Source organism: Callionymus lyra, chromosome 19 (genome assembly GCF_982586985.1).
Source record: "Callionymus lyra chromosome 19, fCalLyr1.hap1.1, whole genome shotgun sequence".
In the NCBI taxonomy this organism is placed as follows: domain Eukaryota; kingdom Metazoa; phylum Chordata; class Actinopteri; order Syngnathiformes; family Callionymidae; genus Callionymus; species Callionymus lyra.
This window is the reverse complement of record NC_141836.1, coordinates 2,224,601-2,242,033: the sequence shown is the minus strand read 5'-3', so window position 1 is coordinate 2,242,033 and position 17,433 is coordinate 2,224,601. Positions and strand designations below refer to the sequence as shown.

The 17,433-nt window shown below is 46.9% G+C and overlaps 1 protein-coding gene across 7 annotated transcripts in view; it reads left to right on the top strand.

Annotated features, from left to right (window-relative positions):
• The first annotated feature begins 6,315 nt into the window (after positions 1-6,315).
• The window catches only part of LOC148058897 (band 4.1-like protein 1), a 29,523-nt gene continuing 18,405 nt past the window's right edge, over positions 6,316-17,433 (top strand). For all 7 annotated transcript variants that reach the window (XM_087781395.1, XM_087781394.1, XM_087781393.1 and 4 more), the window contains exons 1-3: positions 6,316-6,430; positions 13,289-13,422; positions 13,501-13,641. In XM_087781395.1, the coding sequence (XP_087637521.1) occupies positions 13,357-13,422; positions 13,501-13,641 (207 nt within the window). In that variant the 5' untranslated portion in view covers positions 6,316-6,430; positions 13,289-13,356. The remainder of the gene's footprint in view (positions 6,431-13,288; positions 13,423-13,500; positions 13,642-17,433) is intronic.

The following is a 17,433-nucleotide window of genomic DNA, read 5'->3' as shown; positions in this document are numbered from 1 at the left end:
GAGGGTCAAGACTGAGACCAGAAAGAGTCAAGACTGAGTCAAGACTGAGACCAGAAAGAGTCAAGACTGAGTCAAGACTGAGACCAGAGAGAGTCAAGACTGAGACCAGAAAGAGTCAAGACTGAGTCAAGACTGAGACCAGAAAGAGTCAAGACTGAGTCAAGACTGAGACCAGAGAGGGTCAAGACTGAGACCAGAAAGAGTCAAGACTGAGTCAAGACTGAGACCAGACTGAGTCAAGACTGAGACCAGAGAGAGTCAAGACTGAGACCAGAAAGAGTCAAGACTGAGACCAGAAAGAGTCAAGACTGAGTCAAGACTGAGACCAGAGAGAGTCAGGACTGAGTCAAGACTGAGACCAGAAAGAGTCAAGACTGAGTCAAGACTGAGACCAGACTGAGTCAAGACTGAGACCAAAGAGGGTCAAGACTGAGACCAGAGAGAGTCAAGACCGAGACCAGAAAGAGTCAAGACTGAGTCAAGACTGAGACCAGAGAGAGTCAAGACTGAGACCAGAGAGGGTCAAGACTGAGACCAGAGAGAGTCAAGACTGAAAACAATCCTCGTCCCAGATCAAACTTAGTTCCTCCTTATCTTCGCCTCATAAAACCTCAAGTGTCCTGGAACTTGTCATTATTGTCTCTCGAGGGCAGAGGAAGCTCAACTCAAGCTCGCAACCACAGACGGAACCTTCCATCTCCTGCTTGGTACCTAAAGTTCTAGTGAAGAACATGTTACGGTGAAACACAAGCCTGGACAAGAAGCGTCTGTAGATACATTTATAATTATTCAACCATTGCTTCTTGTCAATGATCTAAACGTGTTTCTTCTCTTCAGCGCCACCTTCAGCAGATCCTCGTCACAGTCTGAGGTCCTCGATGACAGCCGTCATTTTAAAACCAAGATCTCTCACGACGACGAGAAGGTGTTACACGGATGAATGCGAACGTCCACATCTGTGTTTCACCTTCAGGTCATGAGGTTTGTTTTGAGTTCAATTCATTCATTCCAACTAATCCTGAAGACGTTTCAAGAGAGATGTCCACGTCAGGCAAGCATGTGACCAGACGCTGCACTTTCATCAAACCTATTCTTCCACTGAGGAGCAAACGAGTGGAGGATGAAAAAGTCTGAAAGGAATGTTGAGACCTGAGGAGCTTCTGTGGCCACCTTGACTATAGTCTCCTCAGAGTCTTCAAGCGTCGTGGACGGACTTTCTTCGCTCTAGTAGAAGTTAAGTGTTTGTACTTGTATAAACGGCGCTGATTACATTCTGGTATCTGTGAATAGACTCGTCTGTCAAAGTTTCATTAGATGCCCTCGGCGGCGAGTGAGCGTGTCGTGGCATCACAGCTATGAACGCTGAGCACGCGGAGAAGAATTCACTTTGTTTCTCCTGAGGCTCGTCGGGTCAGTGGCAGCAACATGACACTTCACACTGTTCACCTCACACCTGCTAACCTCGGACAGGAAGTTCATGTTGAAGAAGTGACATCATGACAGTCCATGAGCTTCAGGTTCAACTTCTTCATGATGCTTTGCTCAAGAGCATCCCACACTCCACCTCACCATGAATGTGCCTCATGTCCTTCCTTCCATCAGTGTGAGCTGATCATCTGACGTCTCTGAGGAGGTCAAGTGATCAAATGACCCTCAACCCTCAACCTGTGGGCCGGTCTCTTCAACAAGTGACCTCCAGTGAACCTCCATCTTCTCTCAGAACCAGGCGAGTGAGACAGAAATGTATTTGATACGTTCATCGTTCACACCTGAGGCTCAAACATCTTCACGACAGGAAGTGGACGTCGATGACACGTGTCCACAGAACACCTCTTTCCAAACACGTTTCTTCTCCGTCCATCCATCGCTCTTCTGTCTCATCCACGCCTCCATGGACCTGCAGAGGAATGTCTCCGTGATTTGTCTGTCAGTGACGCGTGTGATTGATTGACGAGTCTATCGATCACTAAATCAAACGCACCTGTTGACACCTTGTGACCCAAGTGTTCTTCGAGAAGGAAGAAAAAGTCATAAATCTCTCAGAATGAAACACTTTCACTGCGGTGCAGGTGGAGGCAGGTCGCGCGAGGGAAACCAGCAAAACAAACAAATAAACAGATTAAAACTTAAGACGCTGGTTTGACGTGTCGATGGTTGTGGAACACAACAGACTCTTATTCTATCCTGACGTTAGTAGAGAAAACATTTGATTCTGTTGATTCTTTGACATCTCACTGAGCTTGTTGTTGTTGTCGATCATTTTTAAACTTTCTTCTGATATGGAGACGAAACCGTCAGAGAAGAACCGACTCCGTCGACCTCGTGAAAACAAGTTTTCTACAACCTTGTGTTTGATTCGACTCATGTGGTCGTATTTGAAGAATCAAACACGTGTTTTACACGAATCATCCATAATAATAATAATGACATCAAGTCATGACACACGTGTAACAAACTGAAGATCACATGAAGAATCACTGCAGCAGAAACTGAAGCAACAGTTCAAGATAATCAGGCTTTCTTTCCTGTTCACTAACATTTGCTGCAGACTGGCTTGTAAATCAATCCTTGTAGGATGAAGATACTCTTTTCAACACTGAAGGAGTGATACTGTTGTGAAGAGCGAGAATCCAGCCCGAGGGGAGATGACGGAGCAAGTCGTCCATCAAAGTTAGGCCACGCCCCTTTAGATATCACACATCTGTGTTTGACTCTATTAGACTGTTGACGACAGAAACATCTTTATCTGCGACGAGAAGTCGTCTGGATTACAAACCTTTGCTATATAAAACCACACACACACACACACACACACTCGCGCACACACACACACACACACACACACACACTCACACACACACACACACACACACACTAAAATCATCCTCACGGTGTCGTCAGATCCTGTCGAGCTCCCGTCAGTACAAACTGCCGCCGGCGCCAGATTCTGTCACGAAGGAAACGAAGGCGATCGGCTGATTGATTGACACGTGTGACACTAACACAGCAGACAAAGACAACAGTTTCACATCAAGAGACTCAGGTGAGTCAGGACGTGTCAAATGTGTGTAACGTGTGAACGCTAACTTGAGTTAGTTATAAAGGATTTCAAGTGTTTTAGTTTCATAAGAGTTGATAACAATAACGTGGATGTTCAGTCCAGACACTCCTGCTGTCATTGAAATCCTTTATAACTAACTTGAGTTCACCGTCAGACGTGTCAATCTTCACTGACGAGTCACGACGCGCTCTCGAAGTAACCATTTGTCTCCGAGGAGACGAGTCACATGATCACAGAGAAACAAGTGACGCGATGACATCACGACACCGAGAAGAAACTGATCCCAGCACAGTTTCATACTCCAGGCCTGTGGGTGGCGCTGTGACTCTTCATGGACACTAAAGAAACCACAGAAAATAGATGGTTTCGTTCATGCGACTAAACATCAGAGGGTTAAGAATAAAAATCAAATGTTTTCTTGTGCTGCTCTCAAGACCACCGTGAACTTTGACCTCTTCTGTCACAACAACATGCTACACACTTCCTCGACATGAGCTTCAGATGTGGTCAGTCATGACCCAAGACCCCAACCAGAGACCCTGCTCACGATAAAGCTTGCTCATCGTTGGGTTCGATGGCGACGCTCAGTTATTTATTGATGTCTTTTCATATGATTTGTATGTATTTATTGTGTTGATGTATTTATGGATGTTTGTGTTGCTGCTGCTGGACAACATTATTTCTCCTCCGGGGATCAATCTGTCCGTCCGTCCGTCATGGGTTCATGGTCGAGTCACGAATGATGTCTCACGGCGAGGGATGCTGGAGGTGTCAAGACTCGCCTGCACAACACGTGTTTGTGTTTAGAACGTTGGGCAGCGAGGGTTTGGCGGAGCTCAGGTCCTGCTGAGGGGCTTCTTGTGACGTGAGCTCAACCCATGACTCAGGAGGAAAGTATGTCTGGACTGGTCCACTCTCTGTTCCTGAAGAACCATCAACCAGACGAGCTGCCATCGTGTCCAGAGGTTCTCAGGGGAGCTTCTGAGGGACCAGAGACTCACAGGAGGGATCCACGATCGATTCTGTGATTCTATCAACATGACTTTGAAGAAGATCTCAGTCAGAATCCTGAGTAGATCACGTCCAGCCGTCATCATGAGCACGAGAACATTCCTGTGGAGCCACAACTCTGTCGTTGATGCTTTAGATGAAGGAACACACCAGTATCACTAGTATACCCTGACCATGACCCTGACCATGACCCTGACCTTCTCGCTTCAACAAGTGAACATTCTTCTGTGAGAACTCAACTCTTACGTTTGAACACGTCTTTGAACATGTTTCACAGAAGATCTGGATCCTTCACTGCAGGATGGACAAAGATTGAGACAAAACAACCTCAACAAAGTCAGAAGAACCAGCAAGGAGTGAAGAGATCCAGATGGTAGTTCCCACATAAATGTAACTCTTTATAAACATCAGTGAAATCTCATCTCGTGTTTCTGCCAACATCACGATCAAACGATCTTGGCAGAGGTCATTCATGGAAACTATGGGGAACCTCAGGGCACCATCTTAGCTACCTTCACTTTCAACATCTTCTGATGATCCAAGTTGGTGAAACCTTCAGAACATTCCAGTGATGAAACAAGATCTTGTGGAGAAACTTCTCACGTTGACATGAGCTGAGAACATGTGAGCGTCCGTGACTCTTGCGACCTTGAGAGGATCACAAACACGTTTGTCTAGAAATGAGAAAATAAGTTAAAACAATGTAACTTTGCTGTGATGGGACAACCTTCACTGGGGAATGTGAAAAACCTGTTTAAACTTCAAGGTCAAGTTTGTTTGTCCCAAAATAAATGTTGCTGCTGGAGTTGAACGGAAGGCTCGGAGAGATTTCAACTTAAAGAATCCAGAATCTAACATTGATTCAGAGCCAGATGTTTTCTCTAATCAGTGGTCATCCTTCGTCTCTTCTCCAGACCCTTCTTCCTCAGTCTCTGTCCAGCTGGACCTGACGTGGATTCCCTGCTTGTCATGTTGAAGATCAAGAGTCTTCACGTGTCAATAACTTCCTCTTCCTCTGACGCCACATGAGCATCAGGTTCAGTGAACGAAGAAGAAGAATCACTTCCACAAGTCATGGATCCAGACTCAGGTGTGACTGAACAGAGGACGGCCCGCGGGTCTGGTCCTCTCGGGGTCTGGACCACCCACCGGGAACTAGTTCCAGATCATACAGGTGAAGACTCAGAAGAACATTTTTACAGGTGACAAATGGGTGCTTCCTACTGCAGGAGCCAGTAACACCTGTAATAACCAATAATAACACACCTGTGAGCGCTCAGGTGAGAAGAAGAATCAGAGGAAGGAAAACTGAACGTGTCAGGAAAAGCTTCAATAAACCAACATTTGATTTGACTTTAAATCCTGCTGAACATATGAAAAGCTGTGTTTAAAATAAACACATTAATACAACAGTATGTGTGAGAAGAAGCCAGAGGTCACTGAAGAAGATAAGAACAGCAGTAGCGCCACCGTGCGGGAAGACTTGGACTTAACATCGCTTCAAATGAGCAGAAAAACTTGATTCATTTAAAAACTTCAGCTTCAATCTCACACCGACATCAGATCAACACACGAGTCAACAATAAACACCAACAAGACATGCAGAATAAAACAATCCATATTTAATTAAACATCAAATGTTTCCTCCTCGAAGAGTAAACATTTCACTGAACATTAAGATGAACTAGAAAAGCACTCAGAGAGAGTAAACTTCTGCCAGCAGCACAATTTACACTAATACTGTTTTTAATGAACAGATTTTGCATTAAAACGATCCTCGTCACTTTAAATGACAGCAGAGTGTCTGGACTCAACATCCACATTATTGTTAACTTCTTATGAAACGAAAACACTTGAAATTTGTATATTTTTAAGATCGTTTTATTTTATTTTATTATCTCTTTTATTATTATTTTTTTTCCTTGCACTTTATTTTCAATTGTGCTGCTGTTGTAAAAGTGTGTTTCCCCTCTGGGGATGAATAAACATTTTCTATTCTATTCCATTCGAAATCATTTATAACAAACATTGTTTTTATAAAAAAAAAAAAAGAAATAATCACTCATTTAAAACGTGAAACGAAAGGAAATCATTTTGATGAGATTATTACATTAAAGACGTGAATATTTAACTGTCTTTAAAGTCATCTTCTCATGGAACTCTGACCTGAAGGAGGTGAAGATGCTCAGACCCACCTACGTCTCCTCCGGCGTGACGTCACCGCCGCTCCACGCCGGCGCGCCTCTCTCTCTGCCCGCCTGCAGGGCCACATCTCCGGCTGCACAGGCACGGAGCACCGGGGCGGCGGTGGAGGGACGCGGAGGATCGGAACCTGACGCTCGACACCCGGTTCTGCAGGTACTGACGCCGGCGCGGATGGTGCGTTCAGGGACCTGTCATTGTCTGTCGGTGTGTTTGAGGCTCGAACATGGTGGAAGCTTTTGTCAGGTTCTGGGCCTGAAGGTCCAGAAGATCCGGATCAGTTTCATGGCTCGTGTGTCGCAGAGAAGCGTGTGATCGAAGACAAACATCAAGCTTTCAAAGATGGTTCCTCAGCTGCTCGTCAGGAGGCTCGTGGGTGTGGCACGAGGAGCATCTTCTGGGTTGAGAAGGTTCGGGTTCTGAGGATGACGAGCAGGTCCAGGAGATCCTGTCAGTCCAGGTCGAGCAGCTTTCATTGTTGCTGGGAATGAACACACGCGTTAAAATACCTTTTAAATGAAACATGGTTCTTGTTTAATGAATGTGTTGGTTTAGGATTTTTTTAATGTTTCAATTAATTTTTGTTGAAAAAATCTTTGTTTCTATAAATAAATGTCTCGTAAATAACAGTTTTTAACAAATTAAAGGCTCAAAACGTGGACGAAGGATTCACACCAACGTCTTTATGTCTGAATATGCTTGAATTTGGACTGTTTTAGTAAAAATGTCCAATGACAAGAATCGTATTTTAATAAGGTTTTAAAACAGAGACACTGAGGCTTGAAACATACATTTAATGAAGAAAACACTGAAGAATATGACGTCACGTGAAGAAGAAACAAACACAATCAAACACATTTAAAGAACGAACGCGAAGATAAATCAAAATCACGTCAAAAACACACCTGAAGGAAGAATCTAGAGAACAACATGGAGAACGATCTGACACAGCGGACTGGAACCAGGACTCTTAAAGACTGTTGATTGGTTGCAGGCGTGTGTCGTTACCTGTGATCATGTGACGAGTCAAAGCGAACACGGATCATGAAGATGTCTTTGCTTCTGAAACGTTTGTGTTGTTGTTGAGTTTCATCAACACAAAGAATGTTTAATAATAATGAACACACGAGTATATCTTTTATATTGATCATAACTTCATGATCTTCTTCTTTTGTAAATCTTTGATCCTGGAGATAAACTGAGTCGACCATGAAACAAACACAATGTGATGAACCTGGTTGTGTGTTTGTGTTTCACAGTGTGTTGTTGTGAAGTGTGAGCTCAGGTCACCGTTCATAACCTCGAGTCTGGTCAGTTGTGATGAAGGTGAACCACCTGATGATGGTCGAGCAGCTGTGACGTCCAGATGTTGTGGAGCTTCATGATGTCGTGGAGCTTCATGATGTTGTGGAGCTTCATGATGTTGTGGAGCTTCATGACGTTGTGGAGCTTCATGATGTTGTGGAGCTTCATGACGTTGTGGAGCTTCATGACGTTTTGGAGCTTCATGACGTTGTGGAGCTTCATGATGTTGTGGAGCTTCATGATGTTGTGGAGCTTCATGATGTTGTGGAGCTTCATGACTTTGTGGAGCTTCATGACGTTGAGGAGCTTCATGATGTTGTGGAGCTTCATGACGTCGTGGAGCTTCATGACGTTGAGGAGCTTCATGATGTCTGGAGCTTCATGACGTCGTGGAGCTTCATGACGTCGTGGAGCTTCATGACGTCGTGGAGCTTCATGACGTCGAGGAGCTTCATGACGTCGTGGAGCTTCATGACGTCGTGGAGCTTCATGACGTTGAGGAGCTTCATGATGTTGAGGAGCTTCATGACGTTGTGGAGCTTTATGACGTTGAGGAGCTTCATGATGTTGTGGAGCTTCATGACGTTGAGGAGCTTCATGATGTTGAGGAGCTTCATGACGTTGAGGAGCTTCATGACGTTGAGGAGCTTCATGACGTTGTGGAGCTTCATGACGTTGAGGAGCTTCATGATGTTGAGGAGCTTCATGACGTTGAGGAGCTTCATGACGTCGTGGAGCTTCATGACGTCGTGGAGCTTCATGACGTCGTGGAGCTTCATGACGTCGTGGTGCTTCATGACGTCGTGGTGCTTCATGACGTTGTGGAGCTTCATGACGTTGTGGAGCTTCATGACGTGACGCAACAACGACTGAAGTTCCAGTGGTTAGAGTTTCTTGGTCACGTCGACTCCAAGATCATCTCACACTCGTTTAGAAGAAACACTCAGACGACCTGTGACCACGTGGTCACATGACCACATGACCATGTGACGTGTGAAAGGCAGTGAACACGTCGCTAAACTCACTAAGACAGTTTGAACGTCTGAACAGTCGAGTAAGTCGTGGACAAGTTTGTTGGTCGACTTCCAAGTCTTCTCTGAGCTTCACTCGTTTATTCATTCATTCATTTAGATCTTTATCGACTGTCGACTCCCCAGACGTCAATAAGAGAAGCAAACAATGACCACTTTGAAGCAACAGTCGTTCTCCTGGTGAAGCTGCCACTGACTCGTCAGAGTCTGCTTCTGCTTCTTCTCTTTCTTCTTCTGCTTGTTCTTGTTCTTCTTGTTCTTCTTGTTCTTCTTCACGTGTGACATGGTTTGCAGCTCCACCCCCACTGGTGCTGCTCGGGTCAGGATTGATGTTCTGATCCATTAGAGCTGATGGTAAACGTGAGGAAGGTCCATTTGTTAATAAGCGTGAAGGACACTTTGACCTTCATGTCTGAGAAGGTGTTGAATAACTACATAGATGTACAGACGTGTACATATGAACAGATTCTTGTTCTGTTTCCAACATGTTTCAAATACAACAATCATCTTCTTCCAGTGAATGAAGACAAACATGTGGACAAATATAAACGATAAATATAAGAAAAACATCACGCGACTGAACACGAGTCTTTAGTGAAGATAAAAACATTTTCAGAAGTCGTCAGTAAAAAATGAAAAAGAGTTTTTTTCTCTCTGTGCGACTCAAAGGAGGATCAATAGCGAGACCCAGTGGGTCGGAACCAACACTTTACAGCACGCCAGCAAAACAAATGCATCGAGGAAAGGATTTCAACAATCAACATCTTAATAACTGTTATTGTTGTGTTTAATTATTGTTGTCACTGAAATTAAAACTAGTTTATTTTCTGAGTATTTAGACAAATAATCACGTTCGGTTCAACATCACTGGTTCATATCACGACCACTTTGATACCAACACGATCAGAACTGATGGTTCCGTTGGTACCGGTGTCTCCGATCGTCAGAGAATAGATCAATAAATACATATTATAGTGTTTTTAAACATAAACACCGGTGCCAACAGAACCATCTGAATGTTTGCAGTGACTCTTCCTGCAGCCTCTAGTGGACACTTGATGAACTGCAACTGTTTGCACCACATGACTTCTGTCTTTCAAAACAAACGTCGATCTAATGGTGAAGATTAGCTTCGAGCGACCATTTGTCACAAACAACATCTCAAATCCTCCTCCGTCAATCTGTCCCAGCCACTCGGGTGCAGACGCAGTGTTTTGAGTCACCAGGCTGTCAATCAACGTTCGACTTCTTTTGTCTGCAGACGAGTTTCCACTCGAGCGTTTGAAGCCTGTGACGCTCGCAGACGACGAGATGTTTCTCCCGAGACTCGTCGTCCTGAAGCTTCTGTGAGCGACGACCACGGCGGTCATGTGACCACGGCGGTCATGTGACCACGACGCTCAGGATCTGAGCTGAAACACCTGAAACTGTTCATAAGTTCTTCAGTTCTTCGATCCGTCAAGTGACACCTTTTCCCACGACTCGCTCAGACTCTCTGACAGCAGTTTTGAAGAGACGACGACGAGTCATGAAAAATATCAAATGTTTCACATTATTATCGTAAATAAGTTGATCTCATGACGACTGGTGTCAAGTGTTGAACTCTGACCCTGACCCTGACCCTGATGGAAGGAGAGTTCGTGACGACTGTGACAATCTCTTCACCTTCGTCACGAGTCGACACAACAAACTTATGAAAGAACCAACAGTTGTTTTTGTAAACAATACTTTGTGTGTCGATGAGGTTGTAGTTTTGTGTTGATGAGCTGCAGGAACTGTTGTGTGTCGACTTCTTGATGTGTGTCTCTGAGAAACAACACAAAGATGCAACAAAATGTCATGTTTAAAACTTGAATGGTTTCCTTTTTTCAACTCACAATGAATGATGTTCACATGTTTACCGAGTTAACAAGTTAACTGTGATGATCCTGGACCATCTGTGGTGATCCTGGACCATCTGTGGTGATCCTGGACCATCTGTGGTGATCCTGGATCATCTGTGGTGATCCTGGATCATCTGTGGTGATCCTGGACCATCTGTTGTGATCCTGGACCATCTGTGGAGGATCCTGGACCATCTGTGGAGGATCCTGGACCATCTGTGGAGGATCCTGGACCATCTGTGGTGATCCTGGACCATCTGTGGTGATCCTGGACCATCTGTGGAGGATACTGGACCATCTGTGGTGATCCTGGACCATCTGTGGTGATCCTGGACCATCTGTGGAGGATCCTGGACCATCTGTGGAGGATCATGGACCATCTGTGGAGGATCATGGACCATCTGTGGAGGATCCTGGATCATCTGTGGTGATCCTGGATCATCTGTGGTGATCCTTGACCATCTGTGGTGATCCTGGTCCATCTGTGGTGATCCTGGACCATCTGTGGTGATCCTGGACCATCTGTGGTGATCCTGGATCATCTGTGGTGATCCTGGATCATCTGTGGTGATCCTGGACCATCTGTGGAGGATCATGGACCATCTGTGGAGGATCCTGGATCATCTGTGGTGATCCTGGATCATCTGTGGTGATCCTTGACCATCTGTGGTGATCCTGGTCCATCTGTGGTGATCCTGGACCATCTGTGGTGATCCTGGACCATCTGTGGTGATCCTGGTCCATCTGTGGTGATCCTGGTCCATCTGTGGTGATCCTGGACCATCTGTGGTGATCCTGGTCCATCTGTGGTGATCCTGGACCATCTTTGGTGATCCTGGACCATCTGTGGTGATCCTGGACCATCTGTGGTGATCCTGGTCCATCTGTGGTGATCCTGGACCATCTGTGGTGATCCTGGACCATCTGTGGTGATCCTGGACCATCTGTGGTGATCCTGGTCCCTGCGTGACCCTGAGAGAGTCTGTGGAAAATAATGTTGATGAACGTAAGAAGCAGGAGCTTCAGTGCTGGAAACCATAGACGCACAATAATCAGATTTACTATGTGTGTCCGTGGACTCACACGAGTGTATCCGTGGACTCACACGAGTGTATCCGTGGACTCACACGAGTGTATCCGTGGACTCACACGAGTGTATCCGTGGACTCACACGAGTGTGTCCGTGGACTCACACGAGTGTGTCCGTGGACTCACACCAGTGTGTCCGTGGACTCACACCAGTGTATCCGTGGACTCACACGAGTGTATCCGTGGACTCACACCAGTGTATCCGTGGACTCACACGAGTGTATCCGTGGACTCACACCAGTGTGTCCGTGGACTCACACGAGTGTGTCCGTGGACTCACACCAGTGTGTCCGTGGACTCACACCAGTGTATCCGTGGACTCACACCAGTGTATCCGTGGACTCACACCAGTGTATCCGTGGACTCACACGAGTGTGTCCGTGGACTCACACGAGTGTATACGTGGACTCACACCAGTGTATCCGTGGACTCACACCAGTGTGTCCGTGGACTCACACGAGTGTGTCCGTGGACTCACACCAGTGTATCCGTGGACTCACACCAGTGTGTCCGTGGACTCACACGAGTGTGTCCGTGGACTCACACCAGTGTATCCGTGGACTCACACGAGTGTGTCCGTGGACTCACACGAGTGTATCCGTGGACTCACACCAGTGTATCCGTGGACTCACACGAGTGTGTCCGTGGACTCACACGAGTGTGTCCGTGGACTCACACCAGTGTATCCGTGGACTCACACCAGTGTATCCGTGGACTCACACCAGTGTATCCGTGGACTCACACCAGTGTATCCGTGGACTCACACCAGTGTATCCATGGACTCACACCAGTGTATCCGTGGACTCACACCAGTGTATCCGTGGACTCACACCAGTGTATCCGTGGACTCACACCAGTGTATCCGTGGACTCACACCAGTGTATCCGTGGACTCACACCAGTGTATCCGTGGACTCACACCAGTCTCTCTCTTTGTCCTTCCTTCTCGCTCGACCGTCTCTGCTGCATCTGATCTCATTTGTTCTTCTGTGGAGCAGAAGCTCTTCTCTGCAGATCATCGACTCCATCCTGCTGACACTCAATGACCAGCAGCAACACACACGTTAACAACACACACGTTAACACACGTTAACAACACACACGTTAACACACGTTAACAACACACACGTTAACACACGTTAACAACACACACGTTAACAACACACAGGTTAACAACACACACGTTAACAACACACACGTTAACAACACACACGTTAACAACACACACGTTAACACACTCGTTAACAACACACACGTTAACACACTCTTTAACAACACACACGTTAACAACACACACGTTAACACACTCGTTAACAACACACACGTTAACACACTCTTTAACAACACACACGTTAACAACACACACGTTAACAACACACACGTTAACACACTCGTTAACACACTCCTTAACAACACACACGTTAACACACTTGTTAACAACACACACGTTAACAACACACACGTTAACACACTCTTTAACAACACACACGTTAACACACTCGTTAACAACACACACGTTAACAACACACTCGTTAACAACACACACGTTAACAACACACACGTTAACAACACACACGTTAACAACACACTCGTTAACAACACACACGTTAACAACACACACTACAACACACTCGTTAACAACACACACTACAACACACACATCACTACAACGATACGATGACGAGTGTGAGGTCTATCTTCACACAGGAAGTTCTTCTGACTCGTCTGACGGATCAGAACATCTGACGTGGATGTGATTCCAGGACAACATCCTCATGAGTGCAGACAAAGCTCTGGAGATGAAGAGCAGCATGGAGGGCGACAGCAGGAGGAGCAACCAGGTGACGTGGTCTTGTTCCTCAGTGGAGAACATGTGAAGACCTTCTTCCATGGTTTGTAACGGGTATGTTCCTCAGCAGGACGACCAGGACATGGACGACAGCTCCGACCAGACGCCGAGCAAGGCCTCCAAGTCTCCGCAGAAGAACAGCAAGAGGCCTAAGACGGTGCCGGTCAAGGTCACGCTGCTGGACGGCTCCGAGTACGACACTGGAGTCGAGGTAAACACGAGTCGTTGGAGCTGGTTTAGATAAGACTTGATGGTGTTGAGAAGATGTTCATCAGAGATGACTTTGAAGAGATGTTTTTAATGTAAACGTTATTTACTCACTAGTTTCTCCTGATTCGTTCGCTTCTTCATCGTCCAACGTCTACTAGAAGCTTCTTTGTTGCAACTAATGAAGTGATGGATGAAGTTAGTTTGAAGGTTGATCTGATGGAACCTTCATTTACTAGACTTCAGTCTTTACATTTCCTCACTGGAGATACAAACATCGTCTTAGCTCCGCCTTCATTTATTTTCACTTCCTGGTCACTTCCTGGTCACTTCCTGGTCACTTCCTGGACACTTCCTGGTCACTTCCTGGTCACTTCCTGGTCACTTCCTCGTCACTTCCTGGTCACTTCCTGCAGCTGCAGCTCACACGTCGTCTCTGCCTCGAAGAACATCTCACGTAGAAAAGAAAGAAACATTAGGAAATAAAATTAAAACAAATGTAAAAATGAGAAACAAGGTCACACTAAAAATGTTCAATATTGAAAACATGACAATAGAGATAAAACGTTCCTCTGCTCTGATTGGTCGGTTCACTTACAGTTTATTGGTGGAAACGTGAGCGTCGTCTCCAATATTTGCAAAGGATTGTGGGAACATCAGACGTCTTTCTGACTCGAGCGACTTCGTTGTAAAACTGACAAAGAAGATGTTTTCTGCCCGTGAGCGAAACGATGGTGAAAGTTCTCAGCACCTGCTGGACCTGCTGCTCCTCACAACAGTGGAGCTGCTGTTCCTGCTGAGGAGGAGCTGCTGAGGAGGAGCTTCTGAGGAGGAGCTGCTGAGGAGGAGCTTCTGAGGAGGAGCTTCTGAGGAGAGCAGCTGCTGAGGACGAGCTGCTGAGGAGGAGCTTCTGAGGAGGAGCTTCTGAGGAGGAGCTGCTGAGGAGGAGCTTCTGAGGAGGAGCTGCTGAGGAGGAGCTGCTGAGGAGGAGCTTCTGAGGAGGAGCTGCTGAGGAGGAGCTGCTGAGGAGGAGCTTCTGAGGAGGAGCTGCTGAGGAGGAGCTTCTGAGGAGGAGCTTCTGAGGAGGAGCTGCTGAGGAGGAGCTGCTGAGGAGGAGCTGCTGAGGAGGAGCTTCTGAGGAGGAGCTGCTGAGGAGGAGCTGCTGAGGAGGAGCTTCTGAGGAGGAGCTGCTGAGGAGGAGCTGCTGAGGAGGAGCTTCTGAGGAGGAGCTGCTGAACATTGTGAAAATCTTCCTGACTCCAAGAGTGAAACGACCCAGAATGCATTGTTTCACGCAGTCACTCCTGAAAGTGAACGTGAAGAAAAATGTGTGAGAAACACTCTCTGACACAAGGAGCTGGAACCATCAGCACCACTGGTACCAGAAGCAGAACTTCTACGACCAGAGAGTGAAGACACCAGACCCTCAACACTAGAAACAAATCACTGTTAAACACACTGAGATCCTCCTGAAGTCGTTCTGTGGACACGACGTCCTGGAGATGAACGAGGAGGTCGTGACGAGTGGTCATCGCCATGACGACGGTCCCACCCTTCCATCTTGTTGGTGACCGGACTCGCGTCGGCCATTTTGTTTATGACTGGCCTGCACGTGACCTCACACATGGTGGAGCACACGACTGGAAATCTATAGTTGACGGACGACGCTCTGTTGAGACGAGGAACGTGGGGGAGGAAATCAGAGTCAAGACCTGATGAACACACTTGTTTGTGTGGCGTTTGTGTGGCGTTTGTGTGACGTTTGTGTGACGTTTGTGTGGAGTTTGTGTGGCGTTTGTGTGGCGTTTGTGTGACGTTTGTGTGGCGTTTGTGTGGAGTTTGTGTGGCGTTTGTGTGGCGTTTGTGTGGCGTTTGTGTGGCGTTTGTGTGGCGTTTGTTTGGCGTTTGTGTGGAGTTTGTGTGGCGTTTGTGTGACGTTTGTGTGGCGTTTGTGTGACGTTTGTGTGGCGTTTGTGTGGCGTTTGTGTGACGTGTGTGTGGCGTTTGTGTGGCGTTGGTGTGGCGTTGGTGTGACGTGTGTGTGGCGTTTGTGTGCCGTTGGTGTGACGTTTGTGTGGAGTTTGTGAGACATTTGTGTGACGTTTGTGTGGCGTTTGTGTGACGTGTGTGTGGCGTTTGTGTGGCGTTGGTGTGGCGTTGGTGTGACGTGTGTGTGGCGTTTGTGTGGCGTTGGTGTGACGTTTGTGTGGAGTTTGTGAGACATTTGTGTGGCGTTTGTGTGGCGTTTGTGTGGCGTTTGTGTGAGGTTTGTGTGGCATTTGTGTGGCGTTTTTGTGGCGTTTGTGTGACGTTTGTGTGGCGTTTGTGTGACGTTTGTGTGGCGTTGGTGTGGCGTTGGTGTGACGTGTGTGTGGCGTTTGTGTGGCGTTGGTGTGACGTTTGTGTGGAGTTTGTGTGGCGTTTGTGTGGCGTTTGTGTGGCGTTTGTGTGACGTTTGTGTGGCGTTTCTTTGGCGTTGGTGTGGCGTTGGTGTGACGTGTGTGTGGCGTTTGTGTGGCGTTGGTGTGACGTTTGTGTGGAGTTTGTGTGGCGTTTGTGTGGCGTTTGTGTGACGTTTGTGTGGCGTTTGGTTGGCGTTTGTGTGGCGTTTGTGTGACATTTGTGTGGCATTTGTGTGGCGTTGGTGTGACGTTTGTGTGGAGTTTGTGTGGCGTTTGTGTGGCGTTTGTGTGGCGTTTGTGTGACGTTTGTGTGGCGTTTGTGTGGAGTTTGTGTGGCGTTTGTGTGACATTTGTGTGGTGTTTGTGTGCCGTTGGTGTGACGTTTGTGTGGAGTTTGTGTGGCGTTTGTGTGCCGTTTGTGTGGCGTTTGTTTGGCGTTTGTGTGGCGTTTGTGTGGCGTTTGTGTGACGTTTGTGTGGCGTTTGTGTGGCGTTTGTGTGACATTTGTGTGGCGTTTGTGTGGCGTTGGTGTGACGTTTGTGTGGAGTTTGTGTGGCGTTTGTGTGGCGTTTGTGTGGCGTTTGTGTGACGTTTGTGTGGCGTTTCTTTGGCGTTGGTGTGGCGTTGGTGTGACGTGTGTGTGGCGTTTGTGTGGCGTTGGTGTGATGTTTGTGTGGAGTTTGTGTGGCGTTTGTGTGGCGTTTGTGTGGCGTTTGTGTGACGTTTGTGTGGCGTTTGTTTGGCGTTTGTGTGGCGTTTGTGTGACATTTGTGTGGCATCTGTGTGGCGTTGGTGTGACGTTTGTGTGGAGTTTGTGTGGCGTTTGTGTGGCGTTTGTGTGGCGTTTGTGTGACGTTTGTGCGGCGTTTGTTTGGCGTTTATGTGGAGTTTGTGTGGCGTTCGTGTGACATTTGTGTGGTGTTTGTGTGGCGTTGGTGTGACGTTTGTGTGGAGTTTGTGTGGCGTTTGTGTGGCGTTTGTGTGCCGTTTGTGTGGCGTTTGTGTGACGTTTGTGTGGCGTTTGTTTGGCGTTTGTGTGGAGTTTGTGTGGCGTTTGTGTGATGTTTGTGTGGCGTTTGTGTGACGTTTGTGTGGCGTTTGTTTGGCATTTGTGTGGAGTTTGTGTGGCGTTTGTGTGGCGTTTGTTTGGCGTTTGTGTGGCGTTTGTGTGACGTTTGTGTGGCGTTTGTGTGGAATTTGTGTGGCGTTTGTGTGACGTTTGTGTGGCGTTTGTGTGACGTTTGTGTGACGTTTGTGTGACGTTTGTGTGGCGTTTGTGTGACGATTGTGTGGCGTTTGTGTGACGTTTGTGTGACGTTTGTGTGACGTTTGTGTGGCGTTTGTGTGACGATTGTGTGACGTTTGTGTGGCGTTAAAGGATCTTAAGGTCGCAT